Source organism: Bombina bombina, chromosome 8, assembly GCF_027579735.1.
Source record: "Bombina bombina isolate aBomBom1 chromosome 8, aBomBom1.pri, whole genome shotgun sequence".
NCBI lineage: Eukaryota > Metazoa > Chordata > Amphibia > Anura > Bombinatoridae > Bombina > Bombina bombina.
The window spans coordinates 19,247,737-19,273,951 of NC_069506.1; the positions used below are offsets into that span (position 1 = coordinate 19,247,737).

The window sequence follows — 26,215 nt, forward strand, 5'->3', positions numbered from 1 at the left end:
TTTACTAGTTTAGTGTCAGCAGGTGCGTCATCAACCCTGCACTGGATGATAACGAAGGTGGTCGTGACATTGTGGGAGGGCACACCAGAGTTCAGAAGACAGGTTGCATGCCGCAGCCGATGCAGTCAGACTTAGAGAAGCGCATGGAGGTATTTAGAAACCTCTAGACTGACGAGCATATTAGATAATGTCATAATCAGTGTGATTAGGACTATAGGCTGTGTCTGCCAATGCGTGGGAGCAGATACATAAAAATGGCGAACAGGAGTTCAAATGTACAGTGCACATGCGATTGCCCATAAATTATACAGCACGTGATTTTACAAGAAGCATAACATCATGAATATTCAAATTAGAGGCGTTATATGGCGGTGCGATTGGAGGATGTGAGATAATTCATTATTGAGAATTCCAGCCTTATTTTATGGGCGGTCGTTAGAGACGTTTTTAGAAGGAAAAAAACAGAATTTATGTTTACCTGATAAATTACTTTCTCCAACGGTGTGTCCGGTCCACGGCGTCATCCTTACTTGTGGGATATTCTCTTCCCCAACAGGAAATGGCAAAGAGCCCAGCAAAGCTGGTCACATGATCCCTCCTAGGCTCCGCCTACCCCAGTCATTCGACCGACGTTAAGGAGGAATATTTGCATAGGAGAAACCATATGTTACCGTGGTGACTGTAGTTAAAGAAAATAAATTATCAGACCTGATTAAAAAAACCAGGGCGGGCCGTGGACCGGACACACCGTTGGAGAAAGTAATTTATCAGGTAAACATAAATTCTGTTTTCTCCAACATAGGTGTGTCCGGTCCACGGCGTCATCCTTACTTGTGGGAACCAATACCAAAGCTTTAGGACACGGATGAAGGGAGGGAGCAAATCAGGTCACCTAAATGGAAGGCACCACGGCTTGCAAAACCTTTCTCCCAAAAATAGCCTCAGAAGAAGCAAAAGTATCAAATTTGTAAAATTTAGAAAAAGTGTGCAGTGAAGACCAAGTCGCTGCCTTACATATCTGATCAACAGAAGCCTCGTTCTTGAAGGCCCATGTGGAAGCCACAGCCCTAGTGGAGTGAGCTGTGATTCTTTCAGGAGGCTGCCGTCCGGCAGTCTCATAAGCCAATCGGATAATGCTTTTAATCCAGAAGGAGAGAGAGGTAGAAGTTGCTTTTTGACCTCTCCGTTTACCAGAATAAACAACAAACAAAGACAAAGTTTGTCTGAAAACCTTAGTAGCTGCTAAGTAAAATTTGAGAGCACGAACTACATCCAAGTTGTGCAACAAACGTTCCTTCTTTGAAACTGGATTAGGACACAAAGAAGGCACAACTATCTCCTGGTTAATGTCTTTGTTAGAAACAACTTTTGGAAGAAAACCAGGTTTAGTACGCAAAACCACCTTATCTGCATGGAACACCAGATAAGGAGAAGAACACTGCAGAGCAGATAATTCTGAAACTCTTCTAGCAGAAGAAATTGCAACCAAAAACAAAACTTTCCAAGATAATAACTTAATATCAACGGGATGTAAGGGTTCAAACGGAACCCCCTGAAGAACTGAAAGAACTAGGTTGAGACTCCAAGGAGGAGTCAAAATTTTGTAAACAGGCTTGATTCTAACCAGAGCCTGAACAAAGGCTAGAACATCTGGCACAGCTGCCAGCTTTTTGTGAAGTAACACAGACAAGGCAGAAATCTGTCCCATCAAGGAACTTGCAGATAATCCTTTTTCCAATCCTTCTCGAAGGAAGGATAGACTCTTAGGAATCTTAACCTTGTCCCAAGGGAATCCTGCAGATTCACACCAACAGATATACCAAATTATGTGGTAATTTTCTGGTTACAGGCTTTCAGGCCTGAACAAGAGTATTAATAACAGAATCTGAGAACCCTCGCTTTGATAAGATCAAGCGTTCAATCTCCAAGCAGTCAGCTGGAGTGGGTCGAACGGACCTAGAACAAGAAGGTCTCGTCTCAAAGGTAGCTTCCATGGTGGAGCCGATGACATATTCACCAGATCTGCATACCAAGTCCTGCGTGGCCACGCAGGAGCTATCAAAATCACCGACGCCCTCTCCTGATTGATCCTGGCTACCAGCCTGGGGATGAGAGGAAACGGCGGGAACACATAAGCTAGTTTGAAGGTCCAAGGTGCTACTAGTGCATCCACTAGAGCCGCCTTGGGATCCCTGGATCTGTACCCGTAGTAAGGAACTCTGAAGTTCTGACGAGAGGCCATCAGATCCATGTCTGGAATGCCCCACGGTTGAGTGACTTGGGCAAAGATTTCCGGATGGAGTTCCCACTCCCCCGGATGCAATGTCTGACGACTCAGAAAATCCGCTTCCCAATTTTCCACTCCTGGGATGTGGATAGCAGACAGGTGGCAGGAGTGAGACTCCGCCCATAGAATGATTTTGGTCACTTCTTCCATCGCTAGGGAACTCCTTGTTCCCCCCTGATGGTTGATGTATGAACTTGGCCCTCGCTAGCTGAGGCCAAGCTTTGAGAGCATTGAATATCGCTCTCAGTTCCAGAATATTTATCGGTAGAAGAGATTCTACCCGAGACCAAAGACCCTGAGCTTTCAGGGATCCCCAGACCGCGCCCCAGCCCATCAGACTGGCGTCGGTCGTGACAATGACCCACTCTGGTCTGCGGAAGGTCATCCCTTGTGACAGGTTGTCCAGGGACAGCCACCAACGGAATGAGTCTCTGGTCCTCTGATTTACTTGTATCTTCGGAGACAAGTCTGAATAGTCCCCATTCCACTGACTGAGCAGGAACAGTTGTAATGGTCTTAGATGAATGCGCACAAAAGGAACTATGTCCATTGCCGCTACCATCAAACCTATCACTTCCATGCACTGCGCTATGGAAGGAAGAGGAACGGAATGAAGTATCCGACAAGAGTCTAGAAGTTTTGTTTTTCTGGCTTCTGTCAGAAAAATCCTCATTTCTAAGGAGTCTATTATAGTTCCCAAGAAGGGAACCCTCGTTGACGGAGATAGAGAACTCTTTTCCACGTTCACTTTCCATCCGTGAGATCTGAGAAAGGCCAGGACAATGTCCGTGTGAGCCTTTACTTGAGGAAGGGACGACGCTCGAATCAGAATGTCGTCCAAGTAAGGTACTACAGCAATGCCCCTTGGTCTTAGCACCGCCAGAAGGGACCCTAGTACCTATGAGAAAATCCTAGGAGCAGTGGCTAATCCGAAAGAAAACGCCACGAACTGGAAATGCTTGTCCAGGAATTCAAACCTTAGGAACCGATGATGTTCCTTGTGGATAGGAATATGTAGATACGCATCCTTGAAATCCACCTTGGTCATGAATTGACCTTCCTGGATGGAAGGAAGAAATGTTCGAATGGTTTCCATCTTGAACGATGGAACCTTGAGAAACTTGTTCAAGATCTTGAGATCTAAGATTGGTCTGAACGTTCCCTCTTTTTTGGGAACTATGAACAGATTGGAGTAGAACCCCATCCCTTGTTCTCCTAATGGAACAGGATGAATCACTCCCATTTTTAGCAGGTCTTCTACCCAATGTAAGAATGCCTGTCTTCTTATGTGGTCTGAAGACAACTGAGACCTGTGGAACCTCCCCTTTGGAGGAAGCCCCTTGAACTCCAGAGAATAACCTTGGGAGACTATTTCTATCGCCCAAGGGTCCAGAACATCTCTTGCCCCAGCCTGAGCGAAGAGAGAGAGTCTGCCCCCCACCAGATCCGGTCCCGGATCGGGGGCCCGCATTTCATGCTGTCTTGGTAGCAGTGGCAGGTTTCCTGGCCTGCTTTCCTTTGTTCCAGCCTTGCATAGGTCTCCAGGCTGGATTGGCTTGAGAAGTATTACCTTCCTGCTTAGAGGACGTAGCCCTTGGGGCTGATCCGTTTCTGCGAAAGGGACGAAACTTAGGTTTATTTTTGGTCTTGAAAAGACCTATCCTGAGGAAGGGCGTGGCCCTTGCCCCCAGTGATATCAGAGATAATCTCTTTCAAGTCAGGGCCAAAGAGTGTTTTCCCCTTGAAAGGAATGTCAAGCAATTTGTTCTTGGAAGACGCATCCGCTGCCCAAGATTTTAACCAAAGCGCTCTGCGCCACAATAGCAAACCCAGAATTTTTTCGCCGCTAACCTAGCCAATTGCAAGGTGGCGTCTAGGGTGAAAGAATTAGCCAATTTAAGAGCACGAATTCTGTCCATAATCTCCTCATAAGAAGAAGAATTACTAATAATCGCCTTTCCTAGCTCATCAAACTAGAAACACGCGGCTGCAGTGACAGGGACAATGCATGCAATTGGTTGTAGAAGGGAACCTTGCTGAACAAACATCTTTAGCAGACCTTCTAATTTTTTATCCATAGGATCTTGGAAAGCACAACTATCTTCTATGGGTATAGTGGCGCGCTTGTGTAGAGTAGAAACCGCCCCCTCGACCTTGGGGACTGTCTGCCATCAGTCCTTTCTGGTGTCGACTATAGGAAAACAATTTTATAAATATGGGGGGAGGTACTAAAGGTATACCGGGCCTGTCCCATTCTGTACTAACAATGTACGCCACCCGCTTGGATATAGGAAAAGCTTCGGGGGGCCCCGGGGCCTCTAAGAACTTTTCCATTTTACATAGTGGTTCTGGAATGACCAGATAATCACAATCATCCAAATTGGATAACACCTCCTTAAGCAGAGCGCGGAGATGTTCCAACTTAAATTTAAAAGTAATCACATCAGGTTCAGCTTGTTGAGAAATGTTTCCTGAATCTGAAATTTCTCCCTCAGACAAAACCTCCCTGGCCCCCTCAGACTGGTGTAGGGGCCCTTCAGAAACCATATCATCAGCGTTCTCATGCTCTACAGAATTTTCTAAAACAGAGCAGTCGCGCTTTCACTGATAAGTGGGCATATTGGCTAAAATGTTTTTGATAGAATTATCCATTACAGCCGTTAAATGTTGCATAGTAAGGAGTATTGGCGCACTAGATGTACTAGGGGCCTCCTGTATGGGCAAGACTGGTGTAGACGAAGGAGGGGATGATGCAGTACCATGCTTACTCCCCTCACTTGAGGAATCATCTTGGGCATCATTTTTACTAAATTTTTTTATGACATAAAATACATATAGTTAAATGAGAAGGAACCTTGGTTTCCCCACAGTCAGAACACAATCTATCTGGTAGTTCAGACATGTTAAACAGGCATAAACTTGATAACAAAGCACAAAAAACGTTTTAAAATAAAACCGTTACTGTCACTTTAAATTTTAAACTAAACACACTTTATTACTGCAATTGCGAAAAAGTATGAAGGAATTGTTCAAAATTCACCAAAATTTCACCACAGTGTCTTAAAGCCTTAAAAGTATTGCACACCAAATTTGGAAGCTTTAACCCTTAAAATAACGGAACCGGAGCCGTTTTTATATTTAACCCCTTTACAGTCCCTGGAATCTGCTTTGCTGAGACCCAACCAAGCCCAAAGGGGAATACGATACCAAATGATGCCTTCAGAAAGACCTTTCTATGTATCAGAGCTCCACACACATGCAGCTGCATGCCATGCTGTCCTCAAAAACAAGTGCGCCATACCGGCGCGAAAATGAGGCTCTGACTATGATTAGGGAAAGCCCCTAAAGAATAAGGTGTCAAAAACAGTGCCTGCCGATATAATCATATCAAAATACCCAGAATAAATGATTCCTCAAGGCTAAATATGTGTTAATAATGAATCGATTTAGCCCAGAAAAAGTCTACAGTCTTAATAAGCCCTTGTGAAGCCCTTATTTACTATCTTAATAAACATGGCTTACCGGATCCCATAGGGAAAATGACAGCTTCCAGCATTACATCGTCTTGTTAGAATGTGTCATACCTCAAGCAGTAAGAGACTGCACACTGTTCCCCCAACTGAAGTTAATTGCTCTCAACAGTCCTGTGTGGAACAGCCATGGATTTTAGTTACGGTGCTAAAATCATTTTCCTCATACAAACAGAAATCTTCATCTCTTTTCTGTTTCTGAGTAAATAGTACATACCAGCACTATTTTAAAATAACAAACTCTTGATTGAATAATAAAAACTACAGTTAAACACTAAAAAACTCTAAGCCATCTCCGTGGAGATGTTGCCTGTACAACGGCAAAGAGAATGACTGGGGTAGGCGGAGCCTAGGAGGGATCATGTGACCAGCTTTGCTGGGCTCTTTGCCATTTCCTGTTGGGGAAGAGAATATCCCACAAGTAAGGATGACGCCGTGGACCGGACACACCTATGTTGGAGAAATAAATGATTTATTTATGATTAGAAGCTTTGTTTTTGGATTGGATAAGAAAGTAAGTGCATTTAAAAGTTTTAGTATTGAGGTATCTTATAATGTATTTTTTATTCATACAAATTTGAAAAGATTTCTAACTCTTTAAGTAGCACAGATAAATATAGATAGTATACTAAATATGAGAAAAATAGTATAGTAAGAGGGAGCTATTAACTAAGAAATTATGCTTCATTTTATTAACAAAACGTTCTCCAATAAACTTTGATAAAAACGTCTCCACATAGGACCATACTCTCACAGAAAGGGACTGAGGAATGGCACAACAACTCAGTTCTCAACCGGAGTATACTGAGTTGCAAGATCGCAAGTCCCGGAGAGGAAATAACATGGCGCCGCAACTCCCTGACAGTGAAGGAGGCGGGGACACTTAAGCAGCATTGTAATGAAGCGCAAACATTTTTCTAGCATTGCTCTTCATTAAACCAGCTGAAGTAACTAACAATGTCTCATAACGAAAAGACAGTGAAAAACACACACATTTCCTCCCAACATTGAGCGCAATTGAAGCGCACAGACACACTACTCCGAGCTAGCCTCCAAAAACAAGTGAGACTCTATATAAAAAATTAAAAAAAAAACCACCGTAATGGCGTCCTCTCTAATAAGATAGAAGCACACTAGATACGCTTATTACTGCGCTACTGAAAATAAAAAGGAAATAAAATAAAAATTGGAGGGGTCATTAACCCCATAGGAGCCTCTAACATGTCCATATGAGCCCCAAATATAAATACAGGTGATTCTATATTAACCCCTAGTCTCCTGTAACCATGAAGTGCCTGCATACTGCCTCAGATATCCTTATAAAGGATATATATGTCCCATATAAGTTGCAGAGAAGGATCTATTTTCAACCCTTTTTAGTGCCAGTCTCCCAGCCCCATTAGACTAAAAGGCACGACGAGTCCACGGATTTCATCCTTACTTATGGGATACAATACCAAAGCTATAGGATACGGATGAAAGGGAGGGACAAGACCGGAACCTAAACGGAAGGCACCACTGCTTGAAGAACCTTTCTCCCAAAAACAGCCTCAGACGAGGCAAAAGTATCAAATTTGTAAAATTTGGAAAAAGTGTGAAGAGACGACTAAGTTGCAGCCTTGCAAATCTGTTCAACAGAAGCATCATTTTTAAATGCCCATGAGGAAGCCACAGCCCTAGTAGAATGAGCCGTAAATTTGTTCTGGAGGCTGCTGTCCAGCAGTCTCATATGCAACACGGATGATACTCTTCAGCCAAAAAGAAAGAGGTAGCCGTAGCTTTCTGACCCCTACGTTTCCCAGTAAAGACAACAAATAATGAAGATGTTTGACGAAAATCCTTAGTCGCCTGCAAGTAGAACTTCAAGGCACGGACTACGTCCAAATTATGTAACAGACGCTCCTTCTTAGAAGAGGGGTTAGGACACAAGGAAGGAACAACAATTTCCTGATTAATATTTTTGTTAGAAACAACCTTAGGAAGGAGAATGAGGTTTGGTACGTAACACCACCTTATCAGAATGGAAAATAAGGTAAGGAGAATCACATTGTAATGCCGAAAGCTCAGAAACTCTGCGAGCAGAAGAAATAGCAACCAAAAATAAAACTTTCCAAGATAACTTAATATCTATGGAATGCATGGGTTCAAACGGAACCCCTTGAAGAACATTAAGAACTAAATTCAAACTCCAAGGAGGAGCAATTGGTCTAAACACAGGCCGGATTCTAGTCAGGGCCTGACAAAAAGATTGAACATCTGGGACATCTGCCAGACGCTTGTGTAGCAAAATAGACAAAGCAGAAATCTGTCCCTTTAAGGAACTTGCCGACAACCCTTTCTCCAATCCTTCTTGGAGAAAAACATAATTTATTTACCTGATAAATTTATTTCTCTTGTAGTGTATCCAGTCGACGGATCATCCATTACTTGTGGGATATTCTCCTTCCCAACAGGAAGTTGCAAGAGGATCACCCACAGCAGAGCTGCTATATAGCTCCTCCCCTAACTGTCATATCCAGTCATTCGACCGAAAACAAACAGAGAAAGGAGAAACCATAGGGTGCAGTGGTGACTGTAGTTTAATTAAAATCTAGACCTGCCTTAAAAGGACAGGGCGGGCCGTGGACTGGATACACTACAAGAGAAATAAATTTATCAGGTAAGCATAAATTATGTTTTCTCTTGTTAAGTGTATCCAGTCCACGGATCATCCATTACTTGTGGGATACCAATACCAAAGCTAAAGTACACGGATGATGGGAGGGACAAGGCAGGATTAAGCGGAAGGAACCACTGCCTGAAGAACCTGTCTCCCAAACACAGCCTCCGAAGAAGCAAAAGTATCAAATTTGTAAAATTTTGAAAAAGTGTGAAGCAAAGACCAAGTCGCAGCCTTGCAAATCTGTTCAACAGAGGCCTCATTTTTGAAGGCCCAGGTGGAAGCCACAGCTCTAGTAGAATGAGCTGTAATCCTTTCAGGTTGCTGCTGTCCAGCAGTCTCATAGGCTAGGCTTATTACGCTCCGAAGCCAAAAGGAGAGAGAGGTTGCCGAAGCTTTTTGACCTCTCCTCTGTCCAGAGTAAACGACAAACAGGAAAGATGTTTGACGAAAATCCTTAGTAGCTTGTAAGTAAAACTTCAAGGCACGGACTACGTCCAGATTATGTAAAAGACGTTCCTTCTTTGAAGAAGGATTAGGGCACAACGATGGAACAATAATCTCTTGATTGATATTCTTGTTAGAAACCACCTTAAGTAAAAACCCAGGTTTGGTACGCAGAACTACCTTATCTGCATGAAAAATCAGATAGGGAGAATCACATTGTAAGGCAGATAGCTCAGAGACTCTCCGAGCCGAGGAAATAGCCATCAAAAACAGAACTTTCCAAGATAAAAGTTTAATTTCAATGGAATGAAATTGCCCCAACGATGAATCAACTGAGCAAACACCTCCGGATGGAGTTCCCACTCCCCCGGATGGAAAGTCTGACGACTTAGAAAATCCGCCTCCCAGTTCTCCACGCCTGGGATATGGATTGCTGACAGGTGGCAAGAGTGGTACTCTGCCCAGCGAATTATTTTTGAGACTTCTAACATCGCTAGGGAACTCCTGGTTCCCCCTTGATGGTTGATGTAAGCCACAGTCTTGATGTTGTCCGACTGAAATCTGATGAACCTCAGTGTTGCTAACTGAGGCCAAGCCAGAAGAGCATTGAATATCGCTCTTAACTCCAGAATATTTACTGGAAGGAGTTTCTCCTCCTGAGTCCACGATCCCTGTGCCTTCAGGGAATTCCAGACTGCACCCCAACCTAGAAGGCTGGCATCTGTTGTTACAATTGTCCAATCTGGCCTGCGAAAGGTCATACCCTTGGACAGGTGTACCCGAGACAACCACCAGAGAAGAGAATCTCTGGTCTCTTGATCCAGATTTAGCAGAGGGGACAAATCTGTGTAATCCCCATTCCACTGACTCAGCATGCATAATTGCAGCGGTCTGAGATGAAGGCGTGCAAATGGCACTATGACCATTGCCGCTACCATTAAGCCGATTACCTCCATACACTGAGCTACCGAAGGGCGCAGAATGGAGTGAAGAACACGGCAAGCATTTAGAAGTTTTGATAACCTGGACTCAGTCAGGTAAATTTTCATTTCTACAGAATCTATAAGAGTCCCTAAGAAGGAGACTCTTGTGAGTGGGGATAGAGAACTCTTTTCCTCGTTCACTTTCCACCCGTGCGACCTCAGAAATGCCAGAACTATCTCTGTATGAGACTTGGCAACTTCACGCCTATATCAGGATGTCGTCTAGATACGGAGCCACCGCTATGCCTCACGGTCTTAGAACCGCCAGAAGTGAGCCCAGAACCTTTGTAAAGATTCTCGGGGCTGTAGCCAACCCGAAGGGAAGAGCTACAAATTGGTAATGCCTGTCTAGAAAGGCAAACCTTAGAAACCGATGATGATCTTTGTGAATCGGTATGTGGAGGTAGGCATCCTTTAAGTCCACTGTGGTCATGTACTGACCTTCTTGGATCATGGGTAGGATGGTCCGAATAGTTTCCATTTTGAAAGATGGAACTCTGAGGAATTTGTTTAAGATCTTTAGATCCAAAATTGGTCTGAAGGTTCCCTCTTTTTTGGGAACCACAAACAGATTTGAATAAAAACCCTGTCCTTGTTCCGTCCGCGGAACTGGATGGATCACTCCCATAACTAGGAGGTCTTGCACACAGTGTAGGAATGCCTCTTTCTTTATCTGATTTGCAGATAGCCTTGAAATATGAAATCTCCCTTGTGGAGGGGAAGCTTTGAAGTCCAGAAGATATCCCTGAGATATGATCTCCAACGCCCAGGGATCCTGAACATCTCTTGCCCACGCCTGGGCGAAGAGAGAAAGTCTGCCCCCTACTAGATCCGTTGGCGGATAGGGGGCCGTTCCTTGATGCTGTCTTAGAGGCAGCAGCAGGCTTTCTGGCCTGCTTGCCTTTGTTCCAGGACTGGTTAGGTTTCCAGGCCTGCTTAGATTGAGCAAAAGTTCCCTCTTGTTTTGAAGCGGAGGAAGTTGATGCTGCACCTGCCTTGAAATTTCGAAAGGCACGAAAATTAGACTGTTTGGCCTTTGCTTTGGCCCTGTCCTGAGGAAGGGTGTGACCCTTACCTCCAGTAATGTCAGCAATAATTTCCTTCAAACCAGGCCCGAATAAGGTCTGCCCCTTGAAAGGAATGTTGAGTAACTTAGACTTCGAAGTCACGTCAGCTGACCAGGATTTAACCCATAGCGCCCTACGCGCTTGGATGGGGAATCCGGAATTCTTAGCCGTTAGTTTAGTCAAATGAACAATGGTATCAGAAACAAATGAGTTAGCTAGCTTAAGTGTTCTAAGCTTGTCAATAATTTCAGTCAATGGAGCTGTATGGATGGCCTCTTCCAGGGCCTCAAACAAGAATGCCGCCGCGGCCGTGACAGGCGCAATGCATGCAAGGGGCTGTAAAATAAAACCTTGTTGAATAAACATTTTCTTAAGGTAACCCTCCAATTTGTTATCCATTGGATCTGAAAAAGCACAACTGTCCTCAACCGGGATAGTAGTACGCTTTGCTAAAGTAGAAACTGCTCCCTCCACCTTAGGGACCGTCTGCCATAAGTCCCGTGTAGTGGCGTCTATTGGAAACATTTTTCTAAATATAGGAAGGTGGGGAAAAAGGCACCCCCGGTCTATCCCACTCCTTGATAATAATTTCTATAAGCCTTTTAGGTATAGGAAAAACATAATTTATGCTTACCTGATAAATTCCTTTCTTCTGTTGTGTGATCAGTCCACGGGTCATCATTACTTCTGGGATATAACTCCTCCCCAACAGGAAATGCAAGAGGATTCACCCAGCAGAGCTGCATATAGCTCCTCCCCTCTACGTCAGTCCCAGTCATTCGACCAAGAAACAACGAGAAAGGAGTAACCAAGGGTGAAGTGGTGACTGGAGTATAATTTAAAAGATATTTACCTGCCTTAAAACAGGGCGGGCCGTGGACTGATCACACAACAGAAGAAAGGAATTTATCAGGTAAGCATAAATTATGTTTTCTTCTGTTATGTGTGATCAGTCCACGGGTCATCATTACTTCTGGGATACCAATACCAAAGCAAAAGTACACGGATGACGGGAGGGATAGGCAGGCTCATTATACAGAAGGAACCACTGCCTGAAGAACCTTTCTCCCAAAAATAGCCTCCGAAGAAGCAAAAGTGTCAAATTTGTAAAATTTGGAAAAAGTATGAAGCGAAGACCAAGTTGCAGCCTTGCAAATCTGTTCAACAGAGGCCTCATTCTTAAAGGCCCAAGTGGAAGCCACAGCTCTAGTGGAGTGAGCTGTAATTCTTTCAGGAGGCTGCTGTCCAGCAGTCTCATAGGCTAAACGTATTATGCTACGAAGCCAAAAAGAGAGAGAGGTAGCAGAAGCTTTTTGACCTCTCCTCTGTCCAGAGTAAACGACAAACAAGGAAGAAGTTTGGCGAAAATCTTTAGTTGCCTGCAAGTAGAACTTGAGGGCACGAACTACATCCAGATTGTGTAAAAGACGTTCCTTCTTTGAAGAAGGATTTGGACACAAGGATGGGACAACAATCTCTTGATTGATGTTCCTGTTAGTGACTACCTTAGGTAAGAACCCAGGTTTAGTACGCAGAACTACCTTGTCTGAGTGAAAAATCAGATAAGGGGAATCACAATGTAAGGCTGATAACTCAGAGACTCTTCGAGCCGAGGAAATAGCCATTAAAAACAGAACTTTCCAAGATAACATTTTTATATCAATGGAATGAAGGGGTTCAAACGGAACACCCTGTAAAACGTTAAGAACTAAGTTTAAACTCCATGGTGGAGCAACAGCTTTAAACACAGGCTTGATCCTAGCTAAAGCCTGACAAAAGGACTGGACGTCTGGATTTTCTGACAGACGTCTGTGTAACAAGATGGACAGAGCTGAAATCTGTCCCTTTAATGAACTAGCTGATAAACCCTTTTCTAAACCTTCTTGTAGAAAAGACAATATCCTAGCGATCCTAACCTTACTCCAGGAGTAACCTTTGGATTCGCACCAGTATAGGTATTTCCGCCATATTTTATGGTAAATCCTTCTGGTAACAGGCTTCCTAGCCTGAATCAGGGTATCAATAACCGACTCAGAAAAACCACGTTTTGATAAAATCAAGCGTTCAATTTCCAAGCAGTCAGCTTCAGAGAAGTTAGATTTTGATGTTTGAATGGACCCTGTATCAGAAGGTCCTGTCTCAGAGGTAGAGACCAAGGCGGACAGGATGACATGTCCACTAGATCTGCATACCAAGTCCTGCGTGGCCAAGCAGGTGCTATTAGAATTACTGATGCTCTCTCCTGTTTGATTTTGGCAATCAATCGAGGAAGCAGCGGGAAGGGTGGAAACACATAAGCCATCCTGAAGTTCCAAGGTGCTGTCAAAGCATCTATCAGAACTGCTCCCGGATCCCTGGATCTGGACCCGTAGCGAGGAAGTTTGGCGTTCTGGCGAGACGCCATGAGATCTATCTCTGGTTTGCCCCAACGTCGAAGTATTTGGGCAAAGACCTCCGGATGAAGTTCCCACTCCCCCGGATGAAGAGTCTGGCGACTCAAGAAATCCGCCTCCCAGTTCTCCACTCCCGGGATGTGGATTGCTGACAGGTGGCAAGAGTGAGACTCTGCCCAGCGAATTATCTTTGATACTTCCATCATTGCTAGGGAGCTTCTTGTCCCTCCCTGATGGTTGATGTAAGCTACAGTCGTGATGTTGTCCGACTGAAACCTGATGAACCCCCGAGTTATTAACTGGGGCCAAGCCAGAAGGGCATTGAGAACTGCTCTCAATTCCAGAATGTTTATTGGAAGGAGACTCTCCTCCTGATTCCATAGTCCCTGAGCCTTCAGAGAATTCCAGACAGCGCCCCAACCTAGTAGGCTGGCGTCTGTTGTTACAATTGTCCAGTCTGGCCTGCTGAATGGCATTCCCCTGGACAGGTGTGGCCGATGAAGCCACCATAGAAGAGAATTTCTGGTCTCTTGATTCAGATTCAGAGTAGGGGACAAATCTGAGTAATCCCCATTCCACTGACTTAGCATGCATAGTTGCAGCGGTCTGAGGTGTAGGCGTGCAAAAGGTACTATGTCCATTGCCGCTACCATTAAGCCGATCACCTCCATGCATTGAGCTACTGACGGGTGTTGAATGGAATGAAGGACGCGGCATGCATTTTGAAGTTTTGTTAACCTGTCTTCTGTCAGGTAAATCTTCATTTCTACAGAATCTATAAGAGTCCCCAAGAATGGAACTCTTGTGAGAGGAAAGAGAGAACTCTTCTTTTCGTTCACTTTCCATCCATGCGACCTTAGAAATGCCAGAACTAACTCTGTATGAGACTTGGCAGTTTGAAAGCTTGAAGCTTGTATTAGAATGTCGTCTAGGTACGGAGCTACCGAAATCCCTCGCGGTCTTAGTACCGCTAGAAGGGCACCCAGAACCTTTGTGAAGATTCTTGGAGCCGTAGCCAATCCGAATGGAAGAGCTACAAACTGGTAGTGCCTGTCTAAGAAGGCAAACCTTAGATACCGGTGATGATCTTTGTGGATCGGTATGTGAAGGTAAGCATCCTTTAAATCCACTGTGGTCATGTACTGACCCTCTTGGATCATGGGTAAAATAGTCCGAATAGTTTCCATTTTGAACGATGGAACTCTTAGTAATTTGTTTAGAGTCTTTAAATCTAAGATTGGCCTGAAAGTTCCCTCTTTTTTGGGAACCACAAACAGGTTTGAGTAGAACCCTTGTCCTTGTTCCGACCACGGAACCGGATGGATCACTCCCATTGTTAACAGATCTTGTACGCAGCGTAGAAACGCTTCTTTCTTTATCTGGTTTGTTGACAACCTTGACAGATGAAATCTCCCTCTTGGGGGAGATAATTTGAAGTCTAGAAGGTATCCCTGAGATATGATCTCTAGTGCCCAGGGATCCTGAACATCTCTTGCCCAGGCCTGGGCGAAGAGAGAGAGTCTGCCCCCTACTAGATCCGGTCCCGGATCGGGGGCTCTCGGTTCATGCTGTCTTTGGGGCAGCAGCAGGTTTCCTGGCCTGCTTGCTTTTGTTCCAGGACTGGTTAGGCTTCCAGCCTTGCCTGTAACGAGCAACAGCTCCTTCCTGTTTTGGTGCAGTGGAGGTTGATGCTGCTCCTGTTTTGAAATTCCGAAAGGGACGAAAATTAGACTGTCTAGCCTTAGCTTTGGCCTTGTCTTGAGGTAGGGCATGGCCCTTACCTCCCGTAATGTCAGCGATAATTTCTTTCAAACCGGGCCCGAATAAGGACTGCCCCTTGAAAGGTATATTAAGTAATTTGGACTTAGAAGTAACATCAGCTGACCAGGATTTTAGCCACAGTGCCCTGCGTGCCTGTATGGCGAATCCTGAGTTCTTAGCCGTAAGTTTGGTTAAATGTACTACGGCCTCCGAAATGAAAGAATTAGCTAGTTTAAGGACTCTAAGCCTGTCCGTAATGTCGTCTAGCGTAGAGGAACTAAGGTTCTCTTCAAGCGACTCAATCCAAAATGCTGCCGCAGCCGTAATCGGCGCGATACATGCAAGGGGTTGTAATATAAAACCTTGTTGAACAAACATTTTCTTAAGGTAACCCTCTAATTTTTTATCCATTGGATCTGAGAAAGCACAGCTATCCTCCACCGGGATAGTGGTACGCTTAGCTAAAGTAGAAACTGCTCCCTCCACCTTGGGGACCGTTTGCCATAAGTCCCGAGTGGTGGCGTCTATTGGAAACATCTTTCTAAATATTGGAGGGGGTGAGAACGGCACACCGGGTCTATCCCACTCCTTAGTAACAATTTCAGTTAGTCTCTTAGGTATAGGAAAAACGTCAGTACTCGCCGGTACCGCAAAGTATTTATCCAACCTACACAGTTTCTCTGGTATTGCAACAGTGTTACAATCGTTGAGAGCTGCTAAGACCTCCCCTAGTAGTACACGGAGGTTCTCCAATTTAAATTTAAAATTTGAAATATCTGAGTCCAATCTGTTTGGATCAGAACCGTCACCCACAGAATGAAGCTCTCCGTCCTCATGCTCTGCGAGCTGTGACGCAGTATCAGACATGGCCCTAGCATTGTCAGCGCACTCTGTTCTCACCCCAGAGTGATCACGCTTGCCTCTTAGTTCAGGTAATTTAGACAAAACTTCAGTCATAACAGTAGCCATATCTTGTAATGTTATCTGTAATGGCCGCCCAGATGTACTAGGCGCCAAAATATCACGCACCTCCCGGGCGGGAGATGCAGGTACTGTCGCGTGAGGCGAGTTAGTCGGCATAACTCTCCCCTCGCTGTTTGGTGAAATTTGTTCACATTGTACAGATTGACTTTTATTTAAAGTAGCATCAATACAGTTAGTACATAAATTTCTATTGGGCTCCACCTTGGCATTGGAACAAATGACACAGATATCTTCCTCTGAGTCAGACATGTTTAACACACTAGCAAAAAACTTACAACTTGGTTATAATCTTTTTTAGCAAAAAACGTACTGTGCCTCAAAGAGGTACTAACGATTAAATGACAGTTGAAATAATGAACTGAAAAACAGTTATTGCATCAAATTTTAAAACAACACAACTTTTAGCAAAGGTTTGTTCCCATTAGTAAAAAACAACACTAATTAAATTTGTACATAAGAAAACAAAACAACGTTTTTTTTTTTTTTTTTTTTTTATACACAGTCACTATAAGAATTCTCACAGCTCTGCTGAGAGAATTTACCTCCCTTCAAAGAAGTTTGAAGACCCCTGAGATCTGTCAGAAATGAACCGGATCATGCAGGACATATAAAAGTAGCTGACTGGAATTTTTTGATGCGTAGCAAAGAGCGCCAAAAACGGCCCCTCCCTCTCCCACACAGCAGTGAAGAGAAACGAAACTGTCACAATTAAAGCAAAAAACTGCCAAGTGGAAAATAATGCCCAAACATTTATTCACACAGTACCTCAGCAATGTAAACGATTCTACATTCCAGCAAAAACGTTTAACATGAGAATAGTTATTAAAAGGATTAGTGACCTTAACACAGTAGTTCCGGTGAAATACCATCCCCAGAATACTGAAGTGTATACATACATGTCATTTTAACGGTATGGCAGGCTTTTCTCATCAATTCCATTCAGAAAATAAAAACTGCCACATACCTCAATGCAGATTCATCTGCCCGCTGTCCCCTGATCTGAAGCCTTTACCTCCCTCAGATGGTCGAGAACAGCAATATGATCTTAACGACTCCGGTTAAAATCATAGTAAAAAATCTCTGTCAGATTCTTCCTCAAACTCTGCCAGAGAAGTAATAACACGCTCCGGTGCTATTTTAAAATAACAAACTTTTGATTGAAGTCATAAAAACTAAGTATAATCACCATAGTCCTCTCACACATCCTATCTAGTCGTTGGGTGCAAGAGAATGACTGGGACTGACGTAGAGGGGAGGAGCTATATGCAGCTCTGCTGGGTGAATCCTCTTGCATTTCCTGTTGGGGAGGAGTTATATCCCAGAAGTAATGATGACCCGTGGACTGATCACACATAACAGAAGAAAACATCAGTACACACCGGTACCGCATAGTATTTATCTAGCCTACACAATTTCTCTGGTACTACAACTGTGTTACAGTCATTCAGAGCAGCTAATACCTCCCCAAGCAACACACGGAGGTTCTCAAGCTTAAATTTAAAATTAGAAATCTCTGAATCAGGTTTCACCGAATCAGAGATGTCACCCACAGACTGAAGCTCTCCGTCCTCATGATCTGCATATTGTGACGCAGTATCAGACATGGCCCTTACATCATCTGCGGCCTCTGTATTTCTCCTAACCCCAGAGCAATCGCGCTTGCCTCTTAATTCAGGCAACCTGGATAATACCTCTGACAGGGTATTATTCATGATTGCAGCCATGTCCTGCAAGGTAATTAGATTCGGATGATGGAAGGGACCCTGAATGAGAAGGTCCTGCCTCAATGGAAGCTTCCAACGCGGCAGAGAGGACATGTCCACCAGATCGGCATACCAAGTCCTGTGAGGCCACGCAGGAGCGATTAGAATTACCGAAGCCCTCTCCTGTATGATCCGTGCAATCACCCAGGGAAGGAGAGCAAACGGTGGAAACACATAAGCTAGGTTGAACGACCAAGGCAAAGAGAATGACAGGGTTGGGGGGGAAGGGAGGAGCTATTTATGCAGCTCTGCTGTGGAGCTCTTTGCCTCCTCCTGCTGACCAGGAGGCGATATCCCATAAGTAAGGATGAAATCCGTGGACTCGTCATATCTTGTAAAAGAAAATATCAGAGTAAGCCTACTCTGGTATTCTGACATAGGGCAGCAATCTGTTAGGAAAACACAGCAAAGCCCACTCTACAAGTTCCTAACTGCTTTAAAGCTAGCACAGCCCTACTGAAGAGACTAACGTGGAGTACAGCTATACCCAAATTGTGATAGAAGATCAGAGCAATCCTGCCCTGACTTCAAAATAAAAAAATCTTGATAGAAGAATCATAATTAGACACCTAATAACTTCACCTCCTCCTTGCACTAGAGGCAAAGAGAATGACTGGGGTTTGTTGGAAGGTTAGTGATATTTAACAGTTTTGCTGTGGTGCTCTGTCTCCTCCTGATGGTCAGGAGTGATATTCCCCAATAATAATTGATGCTGATCCGTGGACTCACCGTGTCATTAGAAAGAAATATCACCTGAACACCTTTACTTTGATCTCGTAGGATTGCACCACAATCTTGCATGCTTTCATAGTAACCTTTCTTAAACTGAGGAGGATAAAGTAACTACATGCATGTGCCAGATGCACGCTCCCTTGCAAGTCCCAGGGAAGCATCCTGATTGGATTGTTTAACTCCCTTTTAAATAGGATGTGGTTACTGAAGTAATTTGGAGCCAAAATATGTTCCTGGTTTACATATTTGTGACATTTTCTTATCAGCTTTTTACAGATATGTCTGATTACTTTCAATTGATTTACAATTTGATTAAGATGTTCCTTTCTGGTTATTTATAGCCTATATAAACGAATATGGAACTTCTTATACAATTGTCTGGTCCTGGGGAAGAGGTTAAGTGATGAATGGTACAGAGCATTCTAATCAGATTCTAGCTACTACAAATATACATTAGTACCCAATAGTCATAATATAAAGACAGAATCTTTTCTTCTCCATAAACAGACGTAGGTACTGTTAGGATTGCTTATATTGTCTTAGAAAACCCAAAACGCATTAAGCAACACCATGCTGAGAGACATATTCATGATATATATTTAAATAAGAATGTCCTTCTTGCTTGGATTGTTTTTTTTTTATTTCTATACAATAATTAAAACGTCAAAATTTTCCTTTTATTTAAAATGCTAAACAGGAGGTGAGACATGGAACATTATTATTCACCAGCAAGTCCTTAAATAAAAAAAGTGCATAGAAAACAATGTTCTTACAAATCTTTGTACAGTTATTTACATTATCCACACTTTCTGCTTTTATTATATTTTCTATTGAAACTCTGTTATATGTTCATCACTCATTCCCTCAGACATTCCCCCCCCCCCCCCAAAAAAAAAGCTAAGGTTTATAAACATGAAAGGAGGAGGAGAATGCAGGATGTCTTGGGTATGTCATATGGTGGTAATAGATTGGGTTTGCTGTGTAATTAAATGCTAGAACTTTAAAGCAACTGGAGAAAATGTTAACTCTTGCAAGGCTTGGTGGGTAAATAGCAGCAAAAATGACTTAACTGATTGTCACTCCCAGTAGTACGTTTCTGCTCCTAAACCAAGAGGTCTATATAAATAAATGGGAGTGTGATAGATTTAACAAAATATTTTTACTGTATCAATCCACCAAAAGACAGATTTAAAGAAATATTGCTGTTAATGACCTTGGACAACACTGCACCCTAACACAATCACACACACACACACACACACCAAAGCTCCTTTGACCTCACACAAAAAAAAGAAGATGTTAGAGGCTGAAATAGAGCATAGGATCTATAAAGCAAATCTAGCAGCAAAGGAGAAGATTAATATGGAGCACAAATTAGAGGACACCCTGAGTGGAAGGAGAAGAGACCCCAAAATTGCCCTGTACACTACTCAGTGACAGACAGGACAGAGGGTAAAGTGCGGTTTTCCATTACGCAGACCCCTCCCCCCCTCTACTATATGAATGAGAGAATAATCACAGCCTGCTGCAATAGTAGCCATCTGCCTAGTCTTCTAGGCTTATGTCAGTGTCCAAACTATGCCCGTTTCCTGAAGCTTTGCTCAGTCTAGGAAGTGCCAGCACCTCCAGTCGGGATCCTACATTTGGATTTACCCTTAAATTGTTCATTGGGGCAACAATCAATTGAGGAATCGTCGGCACTTCTTGGCACCACAGTTACAGGGAAGTTTGTTATTGGCATCCTCAATGGGGAATTTATAGTCGTACGTCAGCTCCTCTCCACGGTATATGCTGCGCAGAGCGAAGATGACTATGTGTTTCTGGCCTTCCACATGGATAACCCGGGAGTAGCAGTTGGGTTCGCATGAGTGGTTAATGAAACGTGCTGCATTACCATGCATTGTTGCGTCGACCACATCAAAGTCATCTATACGGAACATGTAGCAACCAATTCCCTAGAGCAGACAAATATAAAAAGTTAAATATCATTACTTTAAAAAAACTAAATTTATGCTTACCTGATAAATGTATTTGTTTCTTGACATGATGAGTCCACGGATCATCTAATTACTAATGGGAATATCACTCCTGCCCAGCAGGAGGCGGCAAAGAGCACCACAGCAAAAGCTGTTAAATATCACCTCCCTTCCCTCCCTCCCCAGCCATTCAACCAAAGTAAAGGAGAGAAAGGAAGCAACAAGGTGTATAACATTTACTAACAACCTGTCCTATGAACAGGGCAGGCTGTGGACTCGTGTCAAGAAATAAATAAATTTATCAGGTAAGCATACATTTTGTTTTCTTTCTAATGACACGATGAGTCCACGGATCATCTAATTACTAATGGTAATCAATACCCAAGCTAGAGTACACAGATAAGGGAGGGGAAAGACAGGGAACCTAAACGGAAGGCACCTCTGCTTGAAGAACCTTTTTCCCAAAAGCGACCTCAGCCGAGGCAAAAGTGTCAAATTTATAGAATTTTGAAAAAGTGTGAAGAGAGGACCAAGTTGCAGACTTGCAAATCTGTTACCCTGAAGCTTAATTTTTTAATGCCCATGAGGAAGAAACAGCCCTCGTGGAATGAGCCGTAAACTCTCTCTGGAGGTTGCTGTCCAGCAGTTTCATAGGCAAAACGTATGATACTATTCAGCCACAAAGAAAGGGAAGTAGCCGTAGCTTTCTGACCCTTACATTTTCCAGAGAAAACCACAAATAAGACAGAAGACTGACGAAAATCCTTAGTCGCCTGTAAATAGAATTTCAGTGCACGAACCACGTCCAGATTGTGCAAAAATCGTTCCTTCTTAGTAGAAGGATTAGGGCACAAGGAAGGAACAACAATCTCCTGATTAATGTTCCGGTCGGAAACCACTTTAGGTAGAAAACCTAATTTTGTACGCAAAACCACCTTATCCGAATGAAAAATAAGGAAAGGAGACTCACACTGTAATGCCGAGAGCTCTTGCACTCTACGAGCAGAGGAAATGGCGACAGGAAACAAAACTTTCCAAGATAACAACTTAATATCTAAGGAATGCATAGGCTGAAACGGAGCCCCTTGAAGAACCTTAAAGGGACAGTCTAGGCCAAAATAAAGGTTCATGATACAGATAGAGCATGTAATTTTAAACAATTTTCCAATTTACTTTTATCACCAATTTTGCTTTGTTCTCTTGGTATTCTTAGTTGAAAGCTTAACCTAGGAGGTTCATATGCCAATTTCTTAGACCTTGAAGCCCACCTCTTTTCAGATTGCATTTTAACAGTTTTTCACCACTAGAGGGTGTTAGTTCACGTATTTAATATAGATAACACTGTGCTCGTGCACGTGAAGTTATCTGGGAGCAGGCACTGATTGGCTAGACTGCAAGTCTGTCAAAAGAACTGAAAAAGGGGCAGTTTGCAGAGGCTTAGATACAAGATAATCACAGAGGTTAAAAGTATATTATTATAACTGTGTTGGTTATGCAAAACTGGGGAATGGGTAACAAAGGGATTATCTATCTTTTAAAACAATAAAAATTCTGGTGTAGACGGTCCCTTTAACCACTAAATTAAGACTCCAGGGAGGAGTAACTGGTTTGAACACGGGCCTGATCCTGACCATGGCCTGACAAAAGGATTGTCCGCCAGACGTTTATGTAACAAAATAGACAAGGCAGATATTGGACCCTTTAGGGAACTAACCGATAATCCCTTCTCCAAGCCTTCTTGGAGAAAGGACAGAATCCTAGGAATCCTAACTCTACTCCAAGAGTAGCCCTTGGAATAGCACCAATATAGATATTTGCGCCATATCTTGTGGTTAATCTTGCTAGTCACAGGTTTACGAGCCTGAATCATGGTCTCAATGACCGGATCTGATAAAATTAAGCCTTCAATCTCCAAGCAGTCAGCTTCCGAGAAACTAGATTTGGATGAAGGAAGGGCCCTTGAAGTAGAAGGTCCTTCCTCAACTGAAGTCTCCAAGGTGGAAGAGATGACATGTCCACCAGATCTGCATACCAAATCCTGCGAGGCCACGCCGGTGCAATGAGGATCACCGACGCCCTCTCCTGCTTGATTCAAGCAATGACTCGAGGAAGAAGAGTGAACGGGGGGAAAAAGGTACCGCCAGGGCGTCTATTAGTACCGCCTGAGGGTCCCTTGACCTCGATCCGTACCTCAGAAGCTTGGTATTCTGCCGAGATGCCATGAGATCCAATTCCGGCTGACCCCATTTGAGAATCAGGCTGGAAAACACTTCCGGATGGAGTTCCCACACCCTGGGGGAAAGGTCTGTCTGCTCAGGAAGTCTGCCTACCAGTTGTCCACCCCTGGTATGTGGATCGCTGACAGCCATCAATTGTGGGTCTCCGCCCACCAAATTATCTTGGCTACCTCTGTCATGGCTAAGGAACTCCGCATTCCTCCCTGATGATTATTTAAGCCACTGAAGTTATGTTGTCCGACTGAAATCTGATGAACTGGGCCGAGGCTAAATGAGGCCAGGTCAGAAGAGCATTAAAGATTGCTCTCAGCTTCAGAATATTTATGGGCAAAACAGACTCCGACTGAGTCCAAGTTCCCTGAGCCTTTAGAGAGCCCCAGACTGCTCCCCATCCCAGAAGGCTGGCGTCTGTTGTCACAATCACCCAGGAGGGTCTGCAAAAGCAGGTTCCCTGGGATAGATGATCTTGAGACAACCACTAAAGAAGAGAATCCCTTGTCTCCTGGTCCAGCTGTATTTGCGGAGAAAAATCTGCATAATCTCCATTCCACTAACTGAGCATGTTTAACTGCAGAGGTCTGAGGTGGAAATGAGCAAACGGGATAATGTCCATTGCCGCCACCATCAGCCCGATTACCTAAATGCACTGAGCCACTGAAGGCCGAGGAGCGGACTAAAGCGCTAGGCAAGAATCGAAAATCTTTGATTTCCTGAAAAATCCAGAAAAATCTTCATTGATAGTGAATCTATTATGGTTCCCAAGAAAGTTACCCTTGTATTTGGAACTAAGGAACTCTCTTCCAAATTTACCTTCCATCCGTGAGATCGCAGGAAGGATAGCAACATTTCCGTGTGTAACATTGCCTGTTGAAAGGATGGCGTATGGACCAGGATGTTGTCCAGATAGGGTGCCACTGCAATGCCTCGTAATCGGAGCACTGCCAACAGGGATCCCAGAACCTTTGAGAAAACTCTGGGAGCTGTGGCAAGGCCAAAGGGCAGAGCCACTAATTGAAAGTGTTTGTCCAGAATGCAAACCTTAGAAACTTGTGATGATCCCTGTGAATGGGAACATGCAGATAAGCGTCCTTTAAATCCACCGTTGTCATAAATTGGCCCTCTTGGACCAAAGGAAGAATGGAACGGATAGTTTAGACTCTTGAGATCTAAAATTGGTCTGAAGTTTCGATCTAAAATTGGTCTGAAGGTTCCTTCCATCTTTGGAACCACAAACAGATTGGAATAAAACCCCAAACCCTGTTCATGCATCGGAACAAGAACTATCACTCATAGGTCTGAGAGGTCCCGTACACAGTGTTAGAACGCCTCTCTTTTTATCTGGTCTACAGATAATCTTGACAGTAGAAATCTGCCTCTGGGAGGGAAACTTTTGAACTCTAGTTTGTATCCCTGGGACACTATGTCCACTGCCCAGGGATCCTGAACGCCTCGAACCCAAGCCTGAGTGAAGAAGGAAAGCCTGCCCCCCACAAGATCCGGTACCGGATCGGGGGCAGGCCCTTCATGCTGTCTGATTCAATAGCAGGCTTTTTAAATTGCTTTCCTTTGTTCCAAGACTGATTAGGTCTCCAGGAAGGTTTGGCCTGTTCTTGCTTGGAAGAGGAAGCGGAAGAATTTCCTTTGAAATTTCGAAAGGAACGAAAATTAGGCTGACGTCCCTTTTGTTTGTTTCTCTTATCCTGAGGGAGAAGATGACCCTTTCCTTCCGTAATATCAGAGATAATTTCCGTCAAACCTGGTCCAAACAATGTCTTTCCCTTGTAAGGAATCGCTAAAAGTTTAGACTTAGATGACACATCTGCAGACCAAGGTTTTAACCATAAAGCTCTGCGGGCTAGTACAGCAAAACCTGAAATATTCGCTCCCAATTTGATAACCTGTAGGGAAGCATCAGTAATAAAGGAATTAGCCAACTTAAGGGCTTTTATCCTATCCTGGATTTCGTCAAGGGGAGTGTCTGTCCTGATAGCATCAAACAATGCATCAAACCAATATGCTAGTGACAGTAGCAATGCACACAGCAGGTTGCCATTGTAAATCCTGGTGTACATACATCTTCTTGAGTAACCCCTCATAGGATCTTTAAAGGCACAACTATCCTCTATGGGAATAGTGGTTCTTTTGGCCAGAGTGGAAATAGAAGACTGTAGATAGAATTTAAGAGCACACACAACATCCAAGTTGTGCAAGAAACGTTCCTTATGAGAAGAAAGATTAGGACAGAGTGACGGAACAACAATTTCCTGATTAATATTTCTATCCAAAACAACTTTAGGAAGGAAACCTAACTTAGTACGAAGAAACGCCTTATCGACATGAAAGATAAGATAAGGCAAATCACATTGCAAAGCTGAGAGTTTGAGACTCTCCGAGCAGAAGAGATAGCAATAAGAAACAAAACCTTCCAAGATAACTTAATATCTACGGAATGCAATGGCTCAAACGGAGCCTGCTGCTAAACTTTTAGAACAGGGTTAAAGCTCCAAGGAGGAGCAACAGACTTAAACACAGGCCTGATTCTGACCAAGGCCTGACAAAAAGATTGATCATCTGGCACGACCGCCAGATGCTTATATAGCAAAATAGATCATGCAGAAATCTGACCCTTCAGGATACTGACGGACAAACCCTTCTCCAGACCTTCCTAGAGAAAGGATAAAATCCTATTAATCCTGACCCTACTCCAAGAGTAGCCCTTGGATTCACTCCAATAAAGATATTTACGCCATATCTTATGGTAAATCTTTCTAGTAACAGGCATGCGAGCCTGAATTATGGTCTCGATGACCGACTCAGAAACGCCACGCTCAGACAGAACTAAGCGTTCAATCCCCAAGCAGTCAGCTTCAGAGAAACGAGATTTGGATGAAGGAAGTGACCCTGAATCAGAAGGTACTTCCTCAGAGGCAGTCTCCAAGGAGGGAGAGACGACATTTCCATTAGGTCTGCATACCAGATCCTGCGAGGCCACGCAGGGGCTATTAGAATCACCAACGCTCTCCCCTGTTTGATACAAGCAATGACTTGTGGAAGGAGAGCAAAGCGGAGGAAACAGGTATACCAGCCTGAAATCCCAAGGGACTGCCAGAGCATCTATCAGAGCGGCCTGTGGATCCCTTGACCTTGAACCGTACCTTGGAAGCTTGGCATTCTGCCGAGACGCCATCAGATCCAACTCCGGCACCCCTTATTCGAGGGTTAAGCTGGAGAAAACCTCCGGATGGAGTTCACACTCCCGGGATGAAAAGTCTGTCTGCTCAGGAATCCGCTTTCCAGTTGTCCACTTCTGGAATGTGGATGGCAGACAGCAATTGTGAGCTTCCGCACACTGAACAATCTGAGCTACCTGCTTCATGGCTAAGGAACTCTGAGTTT

The 26,215-nt window shown here is 43.8% G+C and overlaps 1 protein-coding gene across 2 annotated transcripts in view; it reads right to left on the minus strand.

The window, feature by feature from the left end:
• Positions 1–19,261: 19,261 nt before the first annotated feature.
• KMT2B (lysine methyltransferase 2B) overlaps positions 19,262–26,215 on the minus strand; it is a 559,096-nt gene continuing 552,142 nt past the window's right edge. For both annotated transcript variants that reach the window (XM_053690169.1, XM_053690168.1), the window contains exon 37: positions 19,262–20,561. In XM_053690169.1, the coding sequence (XP_053546144.1) occupies positions 20,286–20,561 (276 nt within the window). In that variant the 3' untranslated portion in view covers positions 19,262–20,285. The remainder of the gene's footprint in view (positions 20,562–26,215) is intronic.